This window comes from Corapipo altera, unplaced genomic scaffold (assembly GCF_003945725.1).
Source record: "Corapipo altera isolate COAL_440 unplaced genomic scaffold, ASM394572v1 61153, whole genome shotgun sequence".
In the NCBI taxonomy this organism is placed as follows: Eukaryota; Metazoa; Chordata; class Aves; order Passeriformes; family Pipridae; genus Corapipo; species Corapipo altera.
In genome coordinates, this window is record NW_020884958.1 from 372,789 (window position 1) to 390,736 (window position 17,948).

At 40.8% G+C, this 17,948-nt stretch overlaps 1 protein-coding gene across 4 annotated transcripts in view; it reads right to left on the reverse strand.

Annotated features, from left to right (window-relative positions):
* Positions 1-383: 383 nt before the first annotated feature.
* ZNF462 (zinc finger protein 462) overlaps positions 384-17,948 on the reverse strand; it is a 92,036-nt gene continuing 74,471 nt past the window's right edge. For all 4 annotated transcript variants that reach the window (XM_027663804.1, XM_027663801.1, XM_027663802.1 and 1 more), the window contains 5 exons: positions 16,626-16,762; positions 11,726-11,949; positions 9,243-9,375; positions 4,143-4,257; positions 384-3,189 (listed from right to left, as the gene is read on the reverse strand). In XM_027663804.1, the coding sequence (XP_027519605.1) occupies positions 2,988-3,189; positions 4,143-4,257; positions 9,243-9,375; positions 11,726-11,949; positions 16,626-16,762 (811 nt within the window). In that variant the 3' untranslated portion in view covers positions 384-2,987. The remainder of the gene's footprint in view (positions 3,190-4,142; positions 4,258-9,242; positions 9,376-11,725; positions 11,950-16,625; positions 16,763-17,948) is intronic.

Here is a 17,948-nt window from a genome sequence, read left to right on the forward strand (position 1 = left end):
CTGAGTTGGTAATGCAAACACCAGCCTGTCTCCTTCTATTTTGATCTTTCTAAAGAGCCTGCAAAATTCCTTCATTTCCGTGTTTGGGTTCAGGAGGAGCCAGCAGACCTTGGCAAAATGCCTTTGACCTCTAATGGATGTTGGGCTGGTGCATATTCAGGGCATTCTTTGGGGTTGTTGTAGACCCCAGACCTGTGTGAGCCATGGCAACTTACTCCCCATAACCTATAAATCAAAAATTCCCTGAGAAGCAGGGGAGGAATGGGTACAGGAGCGGATAAAGGGAGCTTTGCTCTCTCCCAGAGCTGCCAATTGCAAGACCAGTCACTTGGATAGACCTATCATCAGAGTGGCCAATACCAAACCACACACAGACAAGGAAGCACTCTTAAAAAGTTTTTATTAATTTTCATTGTTTTTTTTTTTTAAAAAAACAAACCCGTCAGTGCAACAGTTCAGTATCCCCTTCCTATCCCCCATCAGTAAGCAGTAATTTTAAAATCAGGAAATACCGAGTGCTGAAGCCAATGGGTTAGCATTTTGCTATTATTTCCTTCTGTCAAACTCTGAAAAAGTCCTCTGTATAAATTAAACAATGAAAAAAATGTTATTTTCAATTCTATGTCATTACAGTCAACAGAATCATAATAATGCACCTAAAATGTGTGTCCACAATATATCAGGTATACATTTTTGGGAAAAGAGAAAAATGAAAAAAATATGACATTCTAAGCTTGTTAAAAGGATAATGGTCCCATATTTTTATTACAGGTTAGCAAAACAAAATCCAATGGATTACAATATTTACATGTTATTTGAAAAATTAAGTAGTGATAAAAGCATGTCACAATCATTGTTTTTTTTTTTTTTTTTCCTTTTTGGTAACCATTACAAACACCCAATCCAGGTATGGAACTGTTTAAATACATTTGAAATGAGGCCAATTAAAAACAAATACAGACACAAAATGTGTATTTATACTTGTCCCTCCAATGTTTTTTTTATGACATTCCCTCCCTATTTAAAAAAAAAAAAAACAAAACCAAACAAAAAACCCAACAAAAAAATCAAAAAGAATCCCCCTAACACACAGTTGATGAATCCCCAAAAAAGCAAAACACCATGCTTCTCAAGTAGCACTTATTCCACAAATGCAACGTTTTTGCCATCATTTTTATGTGAAGCTATCCAGGACAAAATTTCCTTGAGAGCTTCCTATTCTCCCCTCCCTCCCCCTCCCACAGATCCCCCCCAAAAACAAAAAAACCAAACGAAGACACATGCATTTCTAAAACTAGGTTTCAGTCAAGTACTTTCTACTTTTTGGAAAGAAACTTTTTTTTTTTAGCTTTTGTTTTTTTGTCTTTTTTTTTGTTTGTTTGTTTTTTTGTTCACAATCAGAACATACCCATGGGCACCAGATCCTGTATTCGCTACTCAGGCAAAACTCCAGTTAAGTTTGGTAGGCTTTCCACCCAAGAAGTAGTGCAGGATCAGCCACTTAGGTATGCAGGTTCCTATTTTCATTCGACACTGCTCCCCTCATGCTAAAAGCTAAGGAGGAGGGGAAAAACTCAGCAACTCCATCTTGAATTGAGTAAAAGTAGTTCTCCAGGCTCAATGTCATATGTAACTATTTCACCTCCGCTTGCAAAAAAGATGTGTTAACAGACAGACACCCCTCCCTCCCACCACACCAAAACAAAAAAGAAAACATGCACACCACAGACAAAATAAAAAAAAAAAAGGCATCCAATCTTAACGAAAAGTTACTGGTGTGAGACTGATCGATGTTAATATGACAAGCAACAGAATGGTTATGAGGACCCATGTGTTTGGCCCATGAGCTGCATAGCTGTGCTGTAAGTTTGGTTCTTTAGGTTTTTTTTTAAAGTTAAAACTTCTTTGTTATCTCCATATGTTTAAAATTGACAATAACGAACAATAACAACAACAGCAACAACAAAAAAAATTCTATTCACAAGATCTAGTCTCCTTTCCCTGTCCCCCACTCGAAAAGAAATACTCATTTTACATGAAAAACTCAATTGTGCTGTATTTGTAACACCTCAGGCTGATAGAAAATAAACGTGTGGCAAACAAAACCGCACAATCAGTCACATGAAATTCTACCAAATACTAAAATTATAACCAAATACTAACAAACAGCTTACCTGGAATAAAGGATGACAATTCACAAACAGTTATCTAGGAATTAAAGTATCTCTCTCTTTTTTTTGTTTTTTTTTTTTACTAAAATAATTAAAAAAATCACAGTATTTTAAGAAATAAAACCCACACTGGGATTTTAAGCACAATTTGTTTTCCTTTCTTTAAAACTTTCTTTTTCTTCCTCCATTCACCACCTTGCCCAGCAGTCTCTCTACATTTAACCACAACATCAACAGGTAGTACTGACAAATGCAGAGATCTCCCTTGGTTAATTCTGAGGTACTAGGAAACAGGTGACTGTTTTAAGCAAAGCAGTTTCTGTTTTGTTTTTGTTTTCTTTTTTTTGTTTGTTTGTTTGTTTTTTCTCTTTTTTTTTTCTTTTCTAAAGCAGTTGCATTCAGTCTGGAAAAGCATTATGTATTAAAACTAGAAAAACGCACACAAATTTGTGTGCTGAAAAGTTGTCCCCCCACCACTTCTTCCATGCTCAAACGCTTCCATTCAAAACAATCGAAGTTCTCCACTGCAAAGCACGACATGTAATGTAGGAAACACGGGGAGTTGCTTCATTAGTCCAAGATGAACGTAACTTCCCGCTGTCAGATCCAGAAGAAAAGATGCAGTGATGTAATGGAGCCACTTATTCCATCACTTAAATAACTTTAATATACACACACTCACACAGGTACCAGTGCTTTGAAAATAGATCATTCAGTCCTAAAAGCAGCTTTTTTTCTTCCTTCTGCCCACCCCACCCACCCATGCCATCCCGCTCATCTCTGTTCAAGTACGTCGATTAGAATGACACCAAACACTTATTCATTTTTGGCCTCTGAGTTGTCTTGGAGAGGTTTGTCAGCAGCTACCAGGCTGACTGCTGTTTCACCATTGTGGGAGTAGTCCACCACCATTGTCTCAATGTCTTCTTTTTCTTCTGGCAGTGTGCTTACTGTTTCCTCCATGTCCTCCTTTGGCTGGTTGTCCTCACCGGTCCTGTGGTTGCTTTCGTTCAGCGCCCTGCAAAGCCAAGCAGCAGACAACAGAAACAGTCAATACAGGGCACAGCAAAGCCAATCACATGAGGCAGAAAAACACACCACTTTCCAAAAAGGTAGACAGGCCACTGCCACCTCTGGCTCAAAAGAAGAGGAAGCGGAATGAAGATACTACTGGCACCCACAATATTCTGGCTTTGCAACCAAATCTTTGTTCTGTGCTGGGACAGATATGAATGAGAGGGAAGAACTCAAATTGTGACATTTAAAGTCTATTCCCCTTTTTCCAGTCCTCGGGTAAACAAGACTTATGAGACACCAAACAAAGGCACAGGAAAACAGTACTTTTCTGAAAGAGTTAATGATCCAATAAAACTTTTTATAGGTTTCAAGTACTCACATTCAGAGTACTCATTTCAGAGAAGTCATTATTTATTGTCCCATCACAGTTAACCTACAATACTGTATTCAAATGTTTTCCACAAGTCAGCAACCTTGAATGAAATCTACTCTTTGAAGAAACTCTGGTCAGCAAAGAGATCTCTGCTACCAATGAGATCTCCATCAAAAGAAGGAAAAAGATTGTTCCAGAGATGCATGTCTTATCTGTGATGCTATCATCCCACAGTGGGTAAACTGTCACAGAAAGGCAAACATTTACAAAAAAAATCAACAGTACACTCAGATGAAGTTAATCCTGGCCAAGTGGTATTGACCCAAGGACAATCTTAAGTTTCGGAATCATAGTTAAACCCCACAGTCTTACAGCTGCCCTGGGCAGCAGAGTTAAAAAGGATGAATGAGAACTTCCTATGCAGAGACATCTGATGACTGTATCCATACCTTTGATAGACTTGTTCTTCATAGAACTGTGTTTGCTTTCATCACAGGGCTTTTTGGGAGGGGAGGAAAGGGGTGATACAGAGATCTAATCCTTCCTTTGGCTGTTTGGCAAAGGAATGCAAACCAACTTACATGCCATGTCGGAGCACATGTCGTTCCCACTCAGAGCCTTCTGTAAAAGATCGGCCGCAGAACTCACACGGGAAGCGTTTCTCTGGAGCACTGCTGTCAGGATACATCAAGGGATCTGGAAAAAGACAGCACAGCCCATGAACTCCGAAGTGCCAGAGCAAGAAGGGATCATTGTGATCCTACTCTGATCCCTTCTGCTGTACCTTCTCATCCTGGAGGACCAAAAGGACATTCCTGTCAAAAACTGCTTGTGAAAATGTAACTCCCACAAAGCAAAGTAACACTACGAGTGACAAATCCCATCCCAAATCCTAGACTATCTCTGCAAATCAGGGTAAGGAGTTAATACTCCCTGTTCCTGTGTTTCAGCAAATGAAGAGACTGTGGAATTTTAATTCTAAACCAAAACTGGGAAGTTTAGGACTGACATGGCTTGAAAGCAAAATCAAAAAATCCACTTGAGTCCATCTATAATTTTTGAATTGGTAGCACAAATTTTAGAAAACACAGACTTGTTGTATTTAACATGTGACCCTCACAATAGATTGACATCCTTTCACCAGGGAAGTCTAATGGATTAAGTCCCGCATCTTAACCGCATAGGTGTTTCATCACATCCTAATCTTTTATACAAAGTGCTTGGGGCCACATTTGCAGAAGTGTCAAGCACTCAGCAATATGAGTGAAGTCACTGGCAGTTCAGGGAGCGGCATTCCTGAAAGCCAATTCCATGTGAACACAGCCCGCTCTCACAGAAGATGAAACATTTCCTCACAAATTAAGATCACCACACAAGCCATTAAAAATAATTGCATGAACTACCTCACTTGATTCTTTTGCTGCAAATGAGACAGCACCATCTGCTCAGAGTATTAATTCCTTAGAAGGGATTATTTTAAGCAAGAAATCAACAGAATGTCTTTCTGACTTCTCCCAAACTACATAATAAAATGAAAAGGATTTTGCTTGATTTTGGTTCTGATCTTTGCTCACTTGATTTCTTCACTCTCATATTTACTCTGTTCAAGATCAGTCTGAACTCAGAATTGCTCACACATTCCCTATTATCCACATGTAAGTCCTGTATATGCATTTTTGTGACACGTCTCAGTAGTTAGCCTTGACCTAAGTTTATATGAAATGGTTCTTGACATGTTTTTTTGCCTCTTCACCCTGGAGGAAAAAAAATCCACTTTGTATTCCTTATTGGCAGTGATTTATTATGTGGTTAAATATCATAAAGCTGCTGTGTCATGAGGAGTACCAGAATGTAAGTAAATGCCATTAGCTCAGTTTGTATCTGGATTTTAATACCTTATGCATGGTACAAATTTATAAACACATTGCAACACACATACTAGACATGATGCAGGGAAAAATATTTATGGAGGGCAATAGTTTTAGAGGCAAAAGCTGCTGCTGTTCTGCATAAGAAGATATCTGTGGTGTAGTACACAACAGAATCTTTATTCTGGACCTCTGCAGAGAGGAGATATTAAACAGAGAGACTGTTTTGCCTAAAAAAGGGAGGAGAAGGAGCTGTGCAGACCACAAGAGAGAAAACTCCAGCAAGACCTTGTTGTGGCCTTTCAGTTAGTTCTAAAATGGGGATTGTAAGACGGAAAGACTGTTTTTACTAGAGCCTGTAGATTCATTGCAAAGGGGAAGGGTTTAAAACTGAAAGAAAGTAGCACTAGATTGGACATAAGGAAGAGAGTTTTTAAGATGAAGGTGGTGAAGTCCTGGCACAAGTTGTCCAGAGAACCTGTGGCTGCTCCATCACTAGAAATGTTCAAGGCCAGGTTGAATAGGGGCTTGAAACAACCTGGTCGAGTGGAAGGTGTCTCTGCCCATGGCAGGGGTGTTGGACTGTACGATCTTTAAAGGGCCCTTCCAACCCAACCCAGTCCAATATTTATACTTGTAACTCTCATTAAGATTAGTGAGTGTTACTCTAGTAAAAACAACACCTTTTCAGACAACACTACCTTGTTCATCTTACTTCCCAATAAGTTTTGCTTCTAGGGATGTGAATTTGGGCTGCTTCCCAGGCAGAATATCAGAAGCTGCTCTTCTTTGGGGCCTAGAGAGGAGAAGTAACAGACTGCACACACACCTGACCTGTGTTTTTGCTGCATCTCATCACACACACAAGCACTCGAGGATGTTTCACAAAATCACAGAAGATGCTGGGATGGAAGGGACCTACAAGGATCGTCGAGTCCAACTCCTGGCCCTCCAAAGGACCATCCTCAAGAATCACACCATGTGCCCCAGAGTATCATCCACCTTTGCTGCCCTCCTTTGGACTCTCTCTAATGCCTTAATATTTGTTTCTGTCTACTATCGAAAAACGTCTCTCAATTCCAACTTCTGCTAAGACCAATACACAAAGATCAGTAAAGACAGTCAGTCTCTCATAGACACAGTTTCCACCAGGGAGGGCTGTTCTTTGCATTGCCAGACACCTTCTTTTTCCTCCCCCATCTCCTTTTATACTATATCCTTTAACAGAAGCAAATTACTCTCTTCCTTTCTCATTCAAGATTTCAGTTCAAGTTTCTGCTGAGCTCTGCTGCTCAGCTCTGCCTATTCACGTGGGCAGGAGCCCTTCTTTGGTCCACTATTCAACAGCTCATTAGGAGAAGCTACATACTCTTATTTGAACCTTCAGATTTGCACTGCACAGAGCAGCACAAAGTCAAAGTGGTGAATCTGGGCAGCTGTTTGACTCACAGGAAGAAATTCTGGTTCTCCCTAAGTCACAGACCTCAGAGGGTTCAGGCAGCACTTGCTTCAAGATACCTGGAGCACACGGAGGCACTTCTAGCAAATCCCACTTTCTGCTAACACCACGAAGGCTAGAATTGTCAAATGCGCCCCAGTAGCACACAGAATTGCATAGTTTAATCTGGTCTGAAAGCTGTAACAGCATTAGCCACCTTGACAGACTCTAAAACCACAGGTCTGGTCCTCTGCTAACAGGGCAAACCACTCCTGTGTTAGAAGTATCTTCTGAAAATCCATAGGGATATGTCAGCAGGTAACTTAGCATCCAACCATGTCTTCAGTTCCTGTCTCGCTGGGACATTTTTCAAAAGTGTTCCTTGCATCTTTGCACCTTATAGTGGCAATTCACACGACTTGTCTTGAAAAATAATCAATAAAACTGAATCTTTTCCAGATACCTTTGCTGTAGTAGGCATAACTGTTTTCTGCATTTTGTACCTATTTTTGCATAATATATTACAAATGGTAACAGATTAAAAAGGAGTGAAAAATAACAGTGGTGAAACAGTGGGCCTACAGACCAACCAGGAGAGAATTGCTGCAAATCATTAAGACATTACCCACCCCTTGCTGAAGTATTGATCACTAGAAACATGGGGATAAAACATCTACTATCCCTGCAAAATTAAAACTCCAGCACAGAAGATGATATTTTTTATACTTTCACAGTGTAACCTAAAGCAAATTTAAACAATGAACTTCACCTTGGGCTGTCCTCCCTCCCCATGGTGCATTTACAGGGATTTGACAGGCCTGGCAGACAGCACTTTCTTCTCCTTGATCTCAATATCATGGCTTCCAAGGTCGCTCCAGCACCTGTGCTTGTATGTAACGCTAAAATAATCCTCACAAGGACAGCATGACTCTTCAACCCCTGCTAGCTGTGGGTCTACACAGAGCATTAATCAGCCTCCTACATCTCCGACTAAGGTGAACTGGTGCTTTAGTCAAACCATTGCACAATTCCTGTTCCAGTCATGAGGATCTGAGGGTCGAAGCTGGCCCTGAACAGACACCCAAGCATATTTACACATGACTCCTAATGCTGAACTTTGAAATGCATATAGAACTAACATTCTTTAGGTCCTCCTCTTGATTTCTCTACTGCTCTACCTAAGATCTCATGCAGGATATTTTTCATTAAAGCACAAGTGGTTTCCTATCCAATTGGCTTCCTTTCTCATTTAAATAAAAGCTATCACTAACCACACTTGAAGCTCCGCTGCTAAGTGCAGACTGAATTTATGGTGCAGGGACACCAAACAAAGTCAAGATGCTAAGGGGTTTTGATTTAAAAGGTCAGAAACATGACCTAAATCATTTTAGTTCTGTAAACTAACTCTGAATCCAGAAATGGGAATTTTTCAACATCTGAAAATACGTAGCTAGACACATTTTCCTTTCTGAAAAATTCCTGACTGAGCTTTGAAAGCTAAAAATTGAGGAGCAAAAAGTTAAACATGGTGGTGTACTCTCAGCTGAGGCACACAGAACTTTGCTAACTGTAGCTGTCAGCATCAAGAAAATGGGTGACCCAAAATTCAAACCATAAGTGGGCTAGAGTTGTGAACATACTGCATTTGAATGATCAATTGTGCACCAGAACTAGAAGACACACAGTTCACACCAGATATTGCAATAACCTGGTTTTCATGGGAGAAGTTGTTGAAAAGGAAGGGCAAGAAACCCTTTTTGCCTGCTGATCTAACTTCAGCCAAACCAAAAGCATTAGTAAGCACGTGGCCCAGCCTTGTTAAAGTCAGTGGGATTATTCTTAGACACAAACTTAGGCACATGTTTAAATATGCAACAGTACAGACAGGTGGAGCACGGACCCACCCTGGCTCCAGAGCTGCCCACTGCAGAACTGCAACAAGGCTGACTGACAAAAAATGCTGGGCACAGAGTAAATAACAGCCCATAAACCAGCCTTCATCCTTCACTTGAATGAAAAATGCTTACCGAAACAGAAAATCTGACAGATCACTAAAATACTCCACTTACATAGTTTTCCAAGCCCTTACAGATATCCTCTGCATGGGCAGGTAAGTCACAGATGCTATCTGTGCTTTTCCATGGTATGTATTCTCTTAACAGACAGAAAACTTGCCATGAGGATTAGAAACATGAGATTCCCATAGCAGCAGTGCCTGTGATAAAAGCCACATTCCGCTTCTACTGCCATGCCCGCTGCAGACAATGTGCTGTAGAATCAACAGCTGACCTCACATGGTTGGACTGGTGAGGTATGTTGTAGTGCCAAAAAATCCCCAATAAAATAAACCCAACACATCAAAAAGCTGCACTGACCTCTCTCTTCAGTTTTGGGGCTTAACTCTTCATCTTTTTCTTCTTCATCACTGCTACAGCTCTCTGTTTTTCCTTTCATTTGTTCCAACTGGTCCAAGTTAACCCGTCCAACCAGCTCAAAATTACGACTCACCTTTGAAAGAAACACTTTTGTTAGCAGTCAGCACAATCACCAACTAATCTGAAAAATCATCACATATGCAAAGCAAAATCAAGTACACCCCAAAGCCTGTTGAGCTAGACTTAGCATGCAGTCCCCCCCAATCCAATTAACACTCGTTTCTTTTCATTGACAGCAGTAATCCTATCGCTGTTTGTTCTGCATTTCTCATTTTTGCTTTTCAAAAATAAATGAGATTCAGCAACCCCCCTCATTTCTTCATCCAAGAAACGTAAAACACTAAGTACCATCCTCTTTTTATGGCATTACTCAACCACTGTGATCAAACGCTGCCACTGCATATCCATGCTGAAGGAAAACTCTTTGTGACTGGTTCATTCAGCTTTATTCATGAAAGGATGGATCTTTTTTTACTGAGCACATGGCTGCTGTGTGCCACATACACTTTCACTCATTAACAATGGATTAATTTTCATTACGAAGGGCTGCAAAGTGCTCTGAAAACTGATACATAGACTATAATGGGAACAATTCACCCAGCAGTCAAATTCAGCTAACCCTGGGGTGAAATGCACCAGCTACTTAACAGCTCACAGCAGCAGTATGAAAGGAGTAGCTCAGGGCATAGGATCCACCACATCCAACAGAAACAACAGAGCAGCAGTCCAGATTTACAGTGGAGGCAGAGGGCGTGGAGCATGACCAGGACACTGAGGCTAATACTTGCTGGATGACAAGTGCCCTCTGAGCTCATTGATCACTGCTAGGAAGGGTTTTGGATTCATCTTTCATGCAGAGAGACAGCCCTCCATCAGCACAAGTACTGAGCCACAAAGGCAGGAAGGACAGAGACGGAGGAATGAGTGCAGTACAACACCTCCTACAAGATACTGAATGAAAATATCAACACTACTGACTATTCTTTATCCCTCTGTAGGAAAGTTAATGTCAATGATCTCAAGTAGGATGTGAATTAGACTGCAGTATACATCCAAATAGTAAAGCATCCTAAATGCAGTGGTGGGAAGATTCCTAGCATTACTCTTCAGATGGTTGTGATCAGGTTCTCTAACTTAACACATTACCCACTGAGATTTAAACAAACAGGACCACACTCAAGGCACTTAGTTCATATAAAGGAACTCTTTAAGGTGCAATATATAACTTGGGTATCTGAGCCCAGAACATGGACACAAATTAGAGAGGTAAAAGTTAACAAAGAAAAAAGGGGAAACAATACCCTAAACCACCAGCACCATTACTGCAGGTCCCGATTGGAAAGGAGAGCTAAGTAAGGAAATAATTTTCCCAGTCTGATGAACTGTGTAAAAAAAACTGAGCAGTAGTTCCTCCTGGATACACCAGGCACCTTGCTGTGATGACTAGGAGGTATGGAACATCTCATGTACTGTTTGAAGTGCAGAAGACTCTCCAGAAGTAATAAAGGGGGCAGACAAGTACAGCAGGCCAACATGAGTTTGTTTTATAGGACAGCCAAATACTTTTTAAGCATGAAAAGATTTTTTTTCTGGGACTTCTGCTACCAATACCTTCCATATAAATATATTTGGATGTAAGGAAAAGTCATTCAGTCAATGAAGTTTTTAGTTGAGGACCTGGGCAGCTCAGTTCCAACAGGTGGAGGCATATAGCTGCCTTCCCTGGAAATCTGACAAGGAAGCACTCCAAGAAATACTCCAAAACACATCTCAGTTCTAAAACATAAATGTTTCTCAGCTACACAGCTAGCAGTTACAGAAATTCAAAGCTAACGGTCTGTGGAAAGCCTTTAATGGCTTCTCAAAGACTGGGCCTGGTATGCACTCAGGTAATCCACAAAACCTCCCAAGCAGTCTTAACTTAGGACCTAGATAGACTTGCTGTCTATCTTTCCCTAGTTAAATGTAAATGGCGATGTATAGCCCTCTTTGTTATTAAAATATGCATGGGGCTGCTGAAGTTACCAGAGCAATCTTATGTTTGGAATATCCTGCCTTTTACAGGGGCTGAATCACACTGCCTTAGTATTGTTTCACAACCCTTCCCACCACCCCACTCCTTTAAATACACCTAGCATACACAGGAGCCTTTTCCAGATAATCATACTCCGCATGCAACAGTCTGCCAATTCTGATCAATCTAAACAGCTTTAGGAACGCTTATTTTTCAGTTTCTGAAGAAAAAAAAGAAATAATGAGAAAAATGAGGCAGGTAAGCGCAACATGGGATTAGTTTCCAAATTTGGGGAGGGAGACAAAAAAAACCCCAAACAGTGTCAAGTTGGCAGTCAGACATGCAACCAAACTAATAAAGCATTTGCAAAGGGGTACATTGCCACAAATTAAAACTATTTGGATGTTACCTTGTGCTCATCTCGAAGGTGAGCATCCAGCTCCTCTGTGTGTTTGGTCTCATAGTAGCAGAGTTGGCATTTGTAAGGTTTCAGTTCATTGTGCTTCTCTATGTGCTGCTGCAAGCTCTCATCACTGGAGCAAGTAAAGGTACACTTATCACAGCGGAAAACAACTCCCTGCAAGTACTTGGACAGTTTGGAACGGCAGACTTCAATGGGAACGACCCGCTCTTCTGTAGGGACAGGACAACATTCACTTAACAAATTTTATGAAATACCAAGCCAACACGTCAACAGTTTGGGTGCTGCCACTGGCACAAAGGATGGGATATGCTGTATGGGCAGGTAGTCTGTCTATGACAGAATGGGACCTACTAAAACAACACAAGAAAACAACCCTGCAATCACAGGGTTAATCTTTAGCAGGTGTCCTCACAGACCTAATTGGTTGTTGGGTGGTGAGGATAGGAATGGATGTTTTGGGGCAAATGAGACTCCATCTGCGAGTCAGAGCAGCAGAGCCAAGGAATACAAAACCAGCCATAAATCAAGCCAGACCAAAAGTCCATTTTGGTTCAGCACTCAACAGCAGCCAGGAACAGCTTCTAGAAATTTAATAAAGAGGGAAGCTGCAGGGTGCTTCCCAATGCATCTTTTATACAGAGCCAGCCCACTGCTGGCTCTATTTAAATCGGAACCAGTGTCCTTGCAATCACATCTAAACTGCTCTCTGGGGATCGAGAGTGCAAGTAAGGTAGCACCTTTTCCTGGAAAGGGCTGGGCGGTTAACTCAGGGGCAGAAACTTCCCAACACACCCAGAGCTTTCAGAAGGCTCAGGCTAAAAATCTGCAGGCATGATGTACTGCAAATGCTCTTGCTGAGTTTCTAAACTCTGCACTTCTCAAAGCACTGATGTTTAACAGAGCTGCAATTAATTTCATGTCATTTGACACACCAGAATTTGATGTGCCTTAACATTCCTCCGCTGTGGTGCTCTCCAAGATCTGTGCACAAGGGAAACTCAGAATGTGACTGTTCAGCAGAGAGTCCCCAGATCTTCATTAAGGGTTTTTGATACTCAACTGCCATTTTGAACAAGAACAGTGAAATTTAGTACTACTGATCCTTATGGAGTGCAGGTTAAAGGAGGGGTTTGATCCTCCCCATCCACGTTCATCCTTCATGATAGATGAAAAAAAAAGAGGCCCGAATCTCTCATGGTAGATATGAATGTGAGATGTAGCAACGTACACATGGATCTGAGCCAATGGGCCCTTTTCTTTAGTGAGGAGGGTAATATTACACCCAAAGACAACTACAGAAAAACACACTCCCCTCCCTCACAGTAAGACTTTTCCTACAGCTCAACAAAATACTCCATCATGCTCAGCTTCTCCCTAAACAAAAAACTTGACCCATCTCATAATTTCCTCTCTGGCCACTACAAAAAAGTTTTCCCCAAAAGTATGCCTTAACAACAACAACAAAAAAAACAAACCAAAACAAAAAAAAAACCAAACAAAAAACAAAACCCCTACCTGTAGACTTGTGAGTTTTTCCTACACCTACAATAGCTTTTTAGCTATAAAGAAACCAAGTTGTGGCCATTCAGGGTGGAAAGAGAGGACGGAAGAATAGGGTCTATCTAACAGACAGCAGAATTTAAAGTTGTGGTGCTGAGATCATTAAAAATTTTTTTTACAAGGTTACTGCAGCTGTGTGCTTTTGACTCACTGAAATAAATGACACAGTTTCAAAAGTGAAAAGGTCAAGTGAAGTTTTCAAAAAGGGAAATACTAATTAAAATATTTTTTAAATCACTTTTCCTCTAGCACCTGGCACAGATAAAAAAAGCTAAAATATGGGATGGTATAAAACTTTGCATCTACCAGTCTGCAATAATGCAGCATTCCCTAACCAGTAGCAAAGCCCATTATCTCACAGTCACACACACACACAACACACACATACACATGCACTCCTCAAATCAAAGGCAGCACAGTAAGAGGAGAAAAGCAAAATAAACATAAACATCAACTCTAGCTGAAGGATTTCACTGTCAGTGAATGATTTAAAACTTTCACATGATGTATTCATGCCAGTGAACTTCCTCCAAGAAATGATTTTGGTACTTGCAGGGTTTGCTTGGATCTGGAACCTCACATTTTGTAAGGCGATGTTCTCATCTCCACCTTGCCTCTAAAAAGCTCTGTTTATTTATTTACTCATTTAGAACGCACTTTTAATATCTGGGCAACTGACAAGATTATAGCAAAACACAAAACCCCATATACAAATTGAAGAGGCAGTTTCTTTACCCATGTGTAGACTTCTCCAAAGTTCAGCATTGTTTAAACAAAGACTACTGCAGACACCTCACAAGAACATGTCAAAGGTTGAACTTGATGACCTCTGAGGTCTTTTCCAACCTAATTAAATCTGTGATTCTTTGAAAAACTAATTGTATTGTTCAGAATAAATTAAAGGCCAACACCTCTGCTGGTCATGGAGCAAGAATTCATTGTCTCCTCCTGTGCCTTTCTCCTCTCCCTAAGCCTGCCAGGGAGAACTAGAGAGCCAAACTTCTCTTCACCAACCTGCAGCAGTCTCCTGCTGGCTCAGCCCCTTGTGACAGGACACCTGTAGTGAGTCTGTGCTCCATCTGTACCCGCAGAAGGGAGGGCTGAAGTGCTTTTACACTTATGAGGGATAGGTGATACATGAAAGAAGCTCTTGGAAGCTCTAATTCTTAATGGGAAGCAAATTTCTTGCCTGTGTTTTTGTGTTGGGTTTTTTTTTTCTCACTAGGTATTCAGGCTTCTAGCTGTTATTGCTTTAGCCCCGTAAAATTCAGCTTCTGTAGCCACTCATTAGGAGGCAAATATATTCTCCATTTCAAGTACATTTGAAATTTCACCAAGGATTAGGGGTGTAGCAACCTCGAAGTAATGCAAGTCATGCATCCATAAACATGCCTTTTACACAAAAGGAACACTAATTATGAATTGATCAAATCCTACACTCTTGATTTTACAAACTGCACCACTCCATCTACCTCAAAACCAATTTTCTTGGACCACAGCTCAGGGCTATGTCCTTGCTTTACCAATACAATGGCTGTAAAAAAGGAAGGCTATCTTCGACTTCCTTCACTATCCCTCAGTCTCTCTTTCAGTGTCTGTCAAATCTTGTCAAAATTGTCTGCTTCAGCTGCTACACAATAAACACTGGTAGAGGGTTCTTTTTTAGCTGGGTATATGCACCAAAAATAACTTTAAGTAAGAACCTTACTTCCTTTATTGTTACCTGGACATGTGATGTCAAAGAGAACCTCTGTCTTTCTCTCGGTGGCCTCCAAGACTCTTTGTCAACTATAATCCCACTTGCATTAAAACTTCTTTTATTCTGTTTTACCTCTCCCAACACTCTAGTGCACAGCCCATTATGTCCTTCCTTTGTTTGTTTCAGCAGCAAAAACTCTTGAGGTTGATTTGAAGCAACAGTTCCACAGAAGAACAGAACCACAGGAGGTAAAAACCTCCTGGCAACTGGTCATAAACAGCTCTGCACAGGCAGTGCAGGTGCCTGAGCTCATGAAGGGCTCTTCCACTTCTGCAAATGGACACTCCCAATGTCCAGTATTGGGAAAATACCCCAAACCCATCCAGTTCCACCTCAGGTTGTCTATTTTAAAGTTCTGTCAGTGTCTACTGGAGCCTTGGCACAGCCACAAAACAGAGCATATCTCAGCAGCACTTGCACAGGGGTTAACTAAACCCTCTTCTACTCTAAAGTGGACTAATTCTGGATTATGTCCTCAAGATGAGCAAAATCTGACACAGCAACACCTTCAAAGATGGGAAGTAAAAGCTGAAGCACCTGCCAAACACTTACAACCAAAGCTGGCAGCTTTGTAAGGTGCTTTCTGAACCACTGACAGGTCATTTTCCCCAGATGTTGCTTCTGAACAGCCCTGCTAGCAGAGAGGAATTTGTATGAGTTCTGCCAAACTCACTGCATTGGTACAAGAAGGACTTGAAGCTACCAACACTGAGAAGTGGTATGTTACAAGGAATTATGATAGCACTTGTCACACCAGGATCTCCTCCAGGAAAAAGATGGCATGCAAAACTTGTGTTTGCTCACCACCAGTACCCTACTGTGAAACTCTGCCCAACCTGCAAGCAGGCAGAGTGCCATCCCAACACATGGGTTTGGATTTCGGCAGCCAACAGACCATCTACAAGCATCAAGTGTGATAGCTGTGGGCAGGAATCCCAGCCTAGAGAGCCCAAACTGCTGTCTATTCTCAGCTAGCAAGCTCACAGCTAATAAAATATAAAAAAATCCCTAATCTCACTTTCAACAGGCTTAAAAAAATTAAAATAAATAAATAAAAAAGGGGGAGAGGTGTAGATCAAAAAGAAGCCTTAAAGAAAACCAAAAATGAGATAATTGGCTTGATTCTAAGAACGAGGAGGAGAAAATAAAAAGTAACCAAGGGATATTTTAGGGCCCCTCTGGTTAGGTGATAAACTTTGACAGTGAGTTTAGGATAGCAAGGCCTTTATGATAACAAGGACATAAGGAGGAAACAACTCTGGCCTAGATCAAAGCTGTAAATTAGGACAACTCTTGCTAAACAGGTGCTTGATGACTGCCAACTATGCTAGAGGAAAACTTTAAAAACAATTTCAAATCTTCTCCTGTTTCAGCAGTGGTAAACTTTGAAATTTTACAAGGAATAAATAAGACGCATGGTTTAGAAATGAAACAAAAAGATACTCAAGGGCTAATGACTTATTCAACATACTTGTCCTCATATACAGAGAGGGGAAAATTTAATGACAAGGGTACTGTTCAGCATTCCCCTTGTCAGGTATGGACACACACACAGATGTTTGTTACCTCTGTGCAGAACTATGTGGTCAATCATGTTGCGTTTGTATTTGGTGTGATAGAGACAAAGAGGGCAGCGAAGGTCTTTGGGTCCTTCCTCGGGGACTGCCGAATGCCCAGCTTCCACGTGCATAGTAAAAGCAGATCTGTGGAACAGGAGGGAGAGATGAAAGCAGTCAGGAGAGGTGTGCAGAGAAACGAAGTGTCACAAGCTCTATAAGAGACGTGTCATGTAAAATGGTGCAGATGCCACTCATCCCTGTCTTCACGGTGTTGCGTGGCACTGCAGTGAGGCTGCTCACATGAGTAACACATGAGCAGAGGTATTTGCAGGCCTGCATCCTCAAGTGACAATCACTCATTTTGACAAGATACTCTTTTGCTCTATGGTCACATTGCTATAGTTAAGATAGCAACAGAATTCTCATCCTTTGTGCTTATCATTCGTCTTCAGGCTGAAATACTCAGTGTACTTTCTCTAGTAAAGGTTAAATTTTTAGCAAGTTGAACAAAATGTATCAACTGTTCTGGACTTGCAAAGGTGAGGAGAAACTTATTTCTGCAGGCAGATAACACAACCATCTCTGTCTGTGCAGGACAAGCCCCAAATCAGATAAACTGTTCAGACTGAGGGTACAAAAGTGATTTGCGTTCACAGTGAGTTTGGCACTGAGTGGTTAACTTTTAAAGCATCAGCTATAATGATCTGAAAACCCAAGACTAAGAATACTGTATTTATTAGTGTGGAAGAGTGTATGAATACTCCACAGTACTTCCGAACAAAAAATATCATGTTGGTATTAAACTGGCTGCATACTTAGGAGTTGCAAGAGATATGCATACAGAAGAAATTAACTGTACATTTATCTAACCATAAGCTCAACTACTGAAGTCAGAGGTCTCTATAAACTTAAGCCACTTGGTAATTTTTTCCCAAAGCTTGCAAAATCTAAAGGGCTTGACACATTGAACTAGAGTTAAAAAGTCTCTTAGATTTTCTTCAAGACTGTTAGCTTGAACACGAAGTAACTTATAAGTGGCTTTGGACCCAATATAGAAATCCCTGAATTCTACAGGTATATTTCTATAATCTTCAGTGAGTGCTTTTAGGCATTTAAGTTTCTACGGTGGCTTTAAAAGGGGATTGGTATGGGGTGGTTTTTTTGCCTCCCCCTCCCTTTTTTGAAGACAGAAAATATGCTGTGTTTCTAACAGAAGCACAACTTAATTCCTGAATGTTTGAGACACCACATGGAAGAACATTACTCCCTTACTAAAAACATGTTCAAATGCTACTTGATTTAAGATTATTTCATAATATCGAGGTAAAAG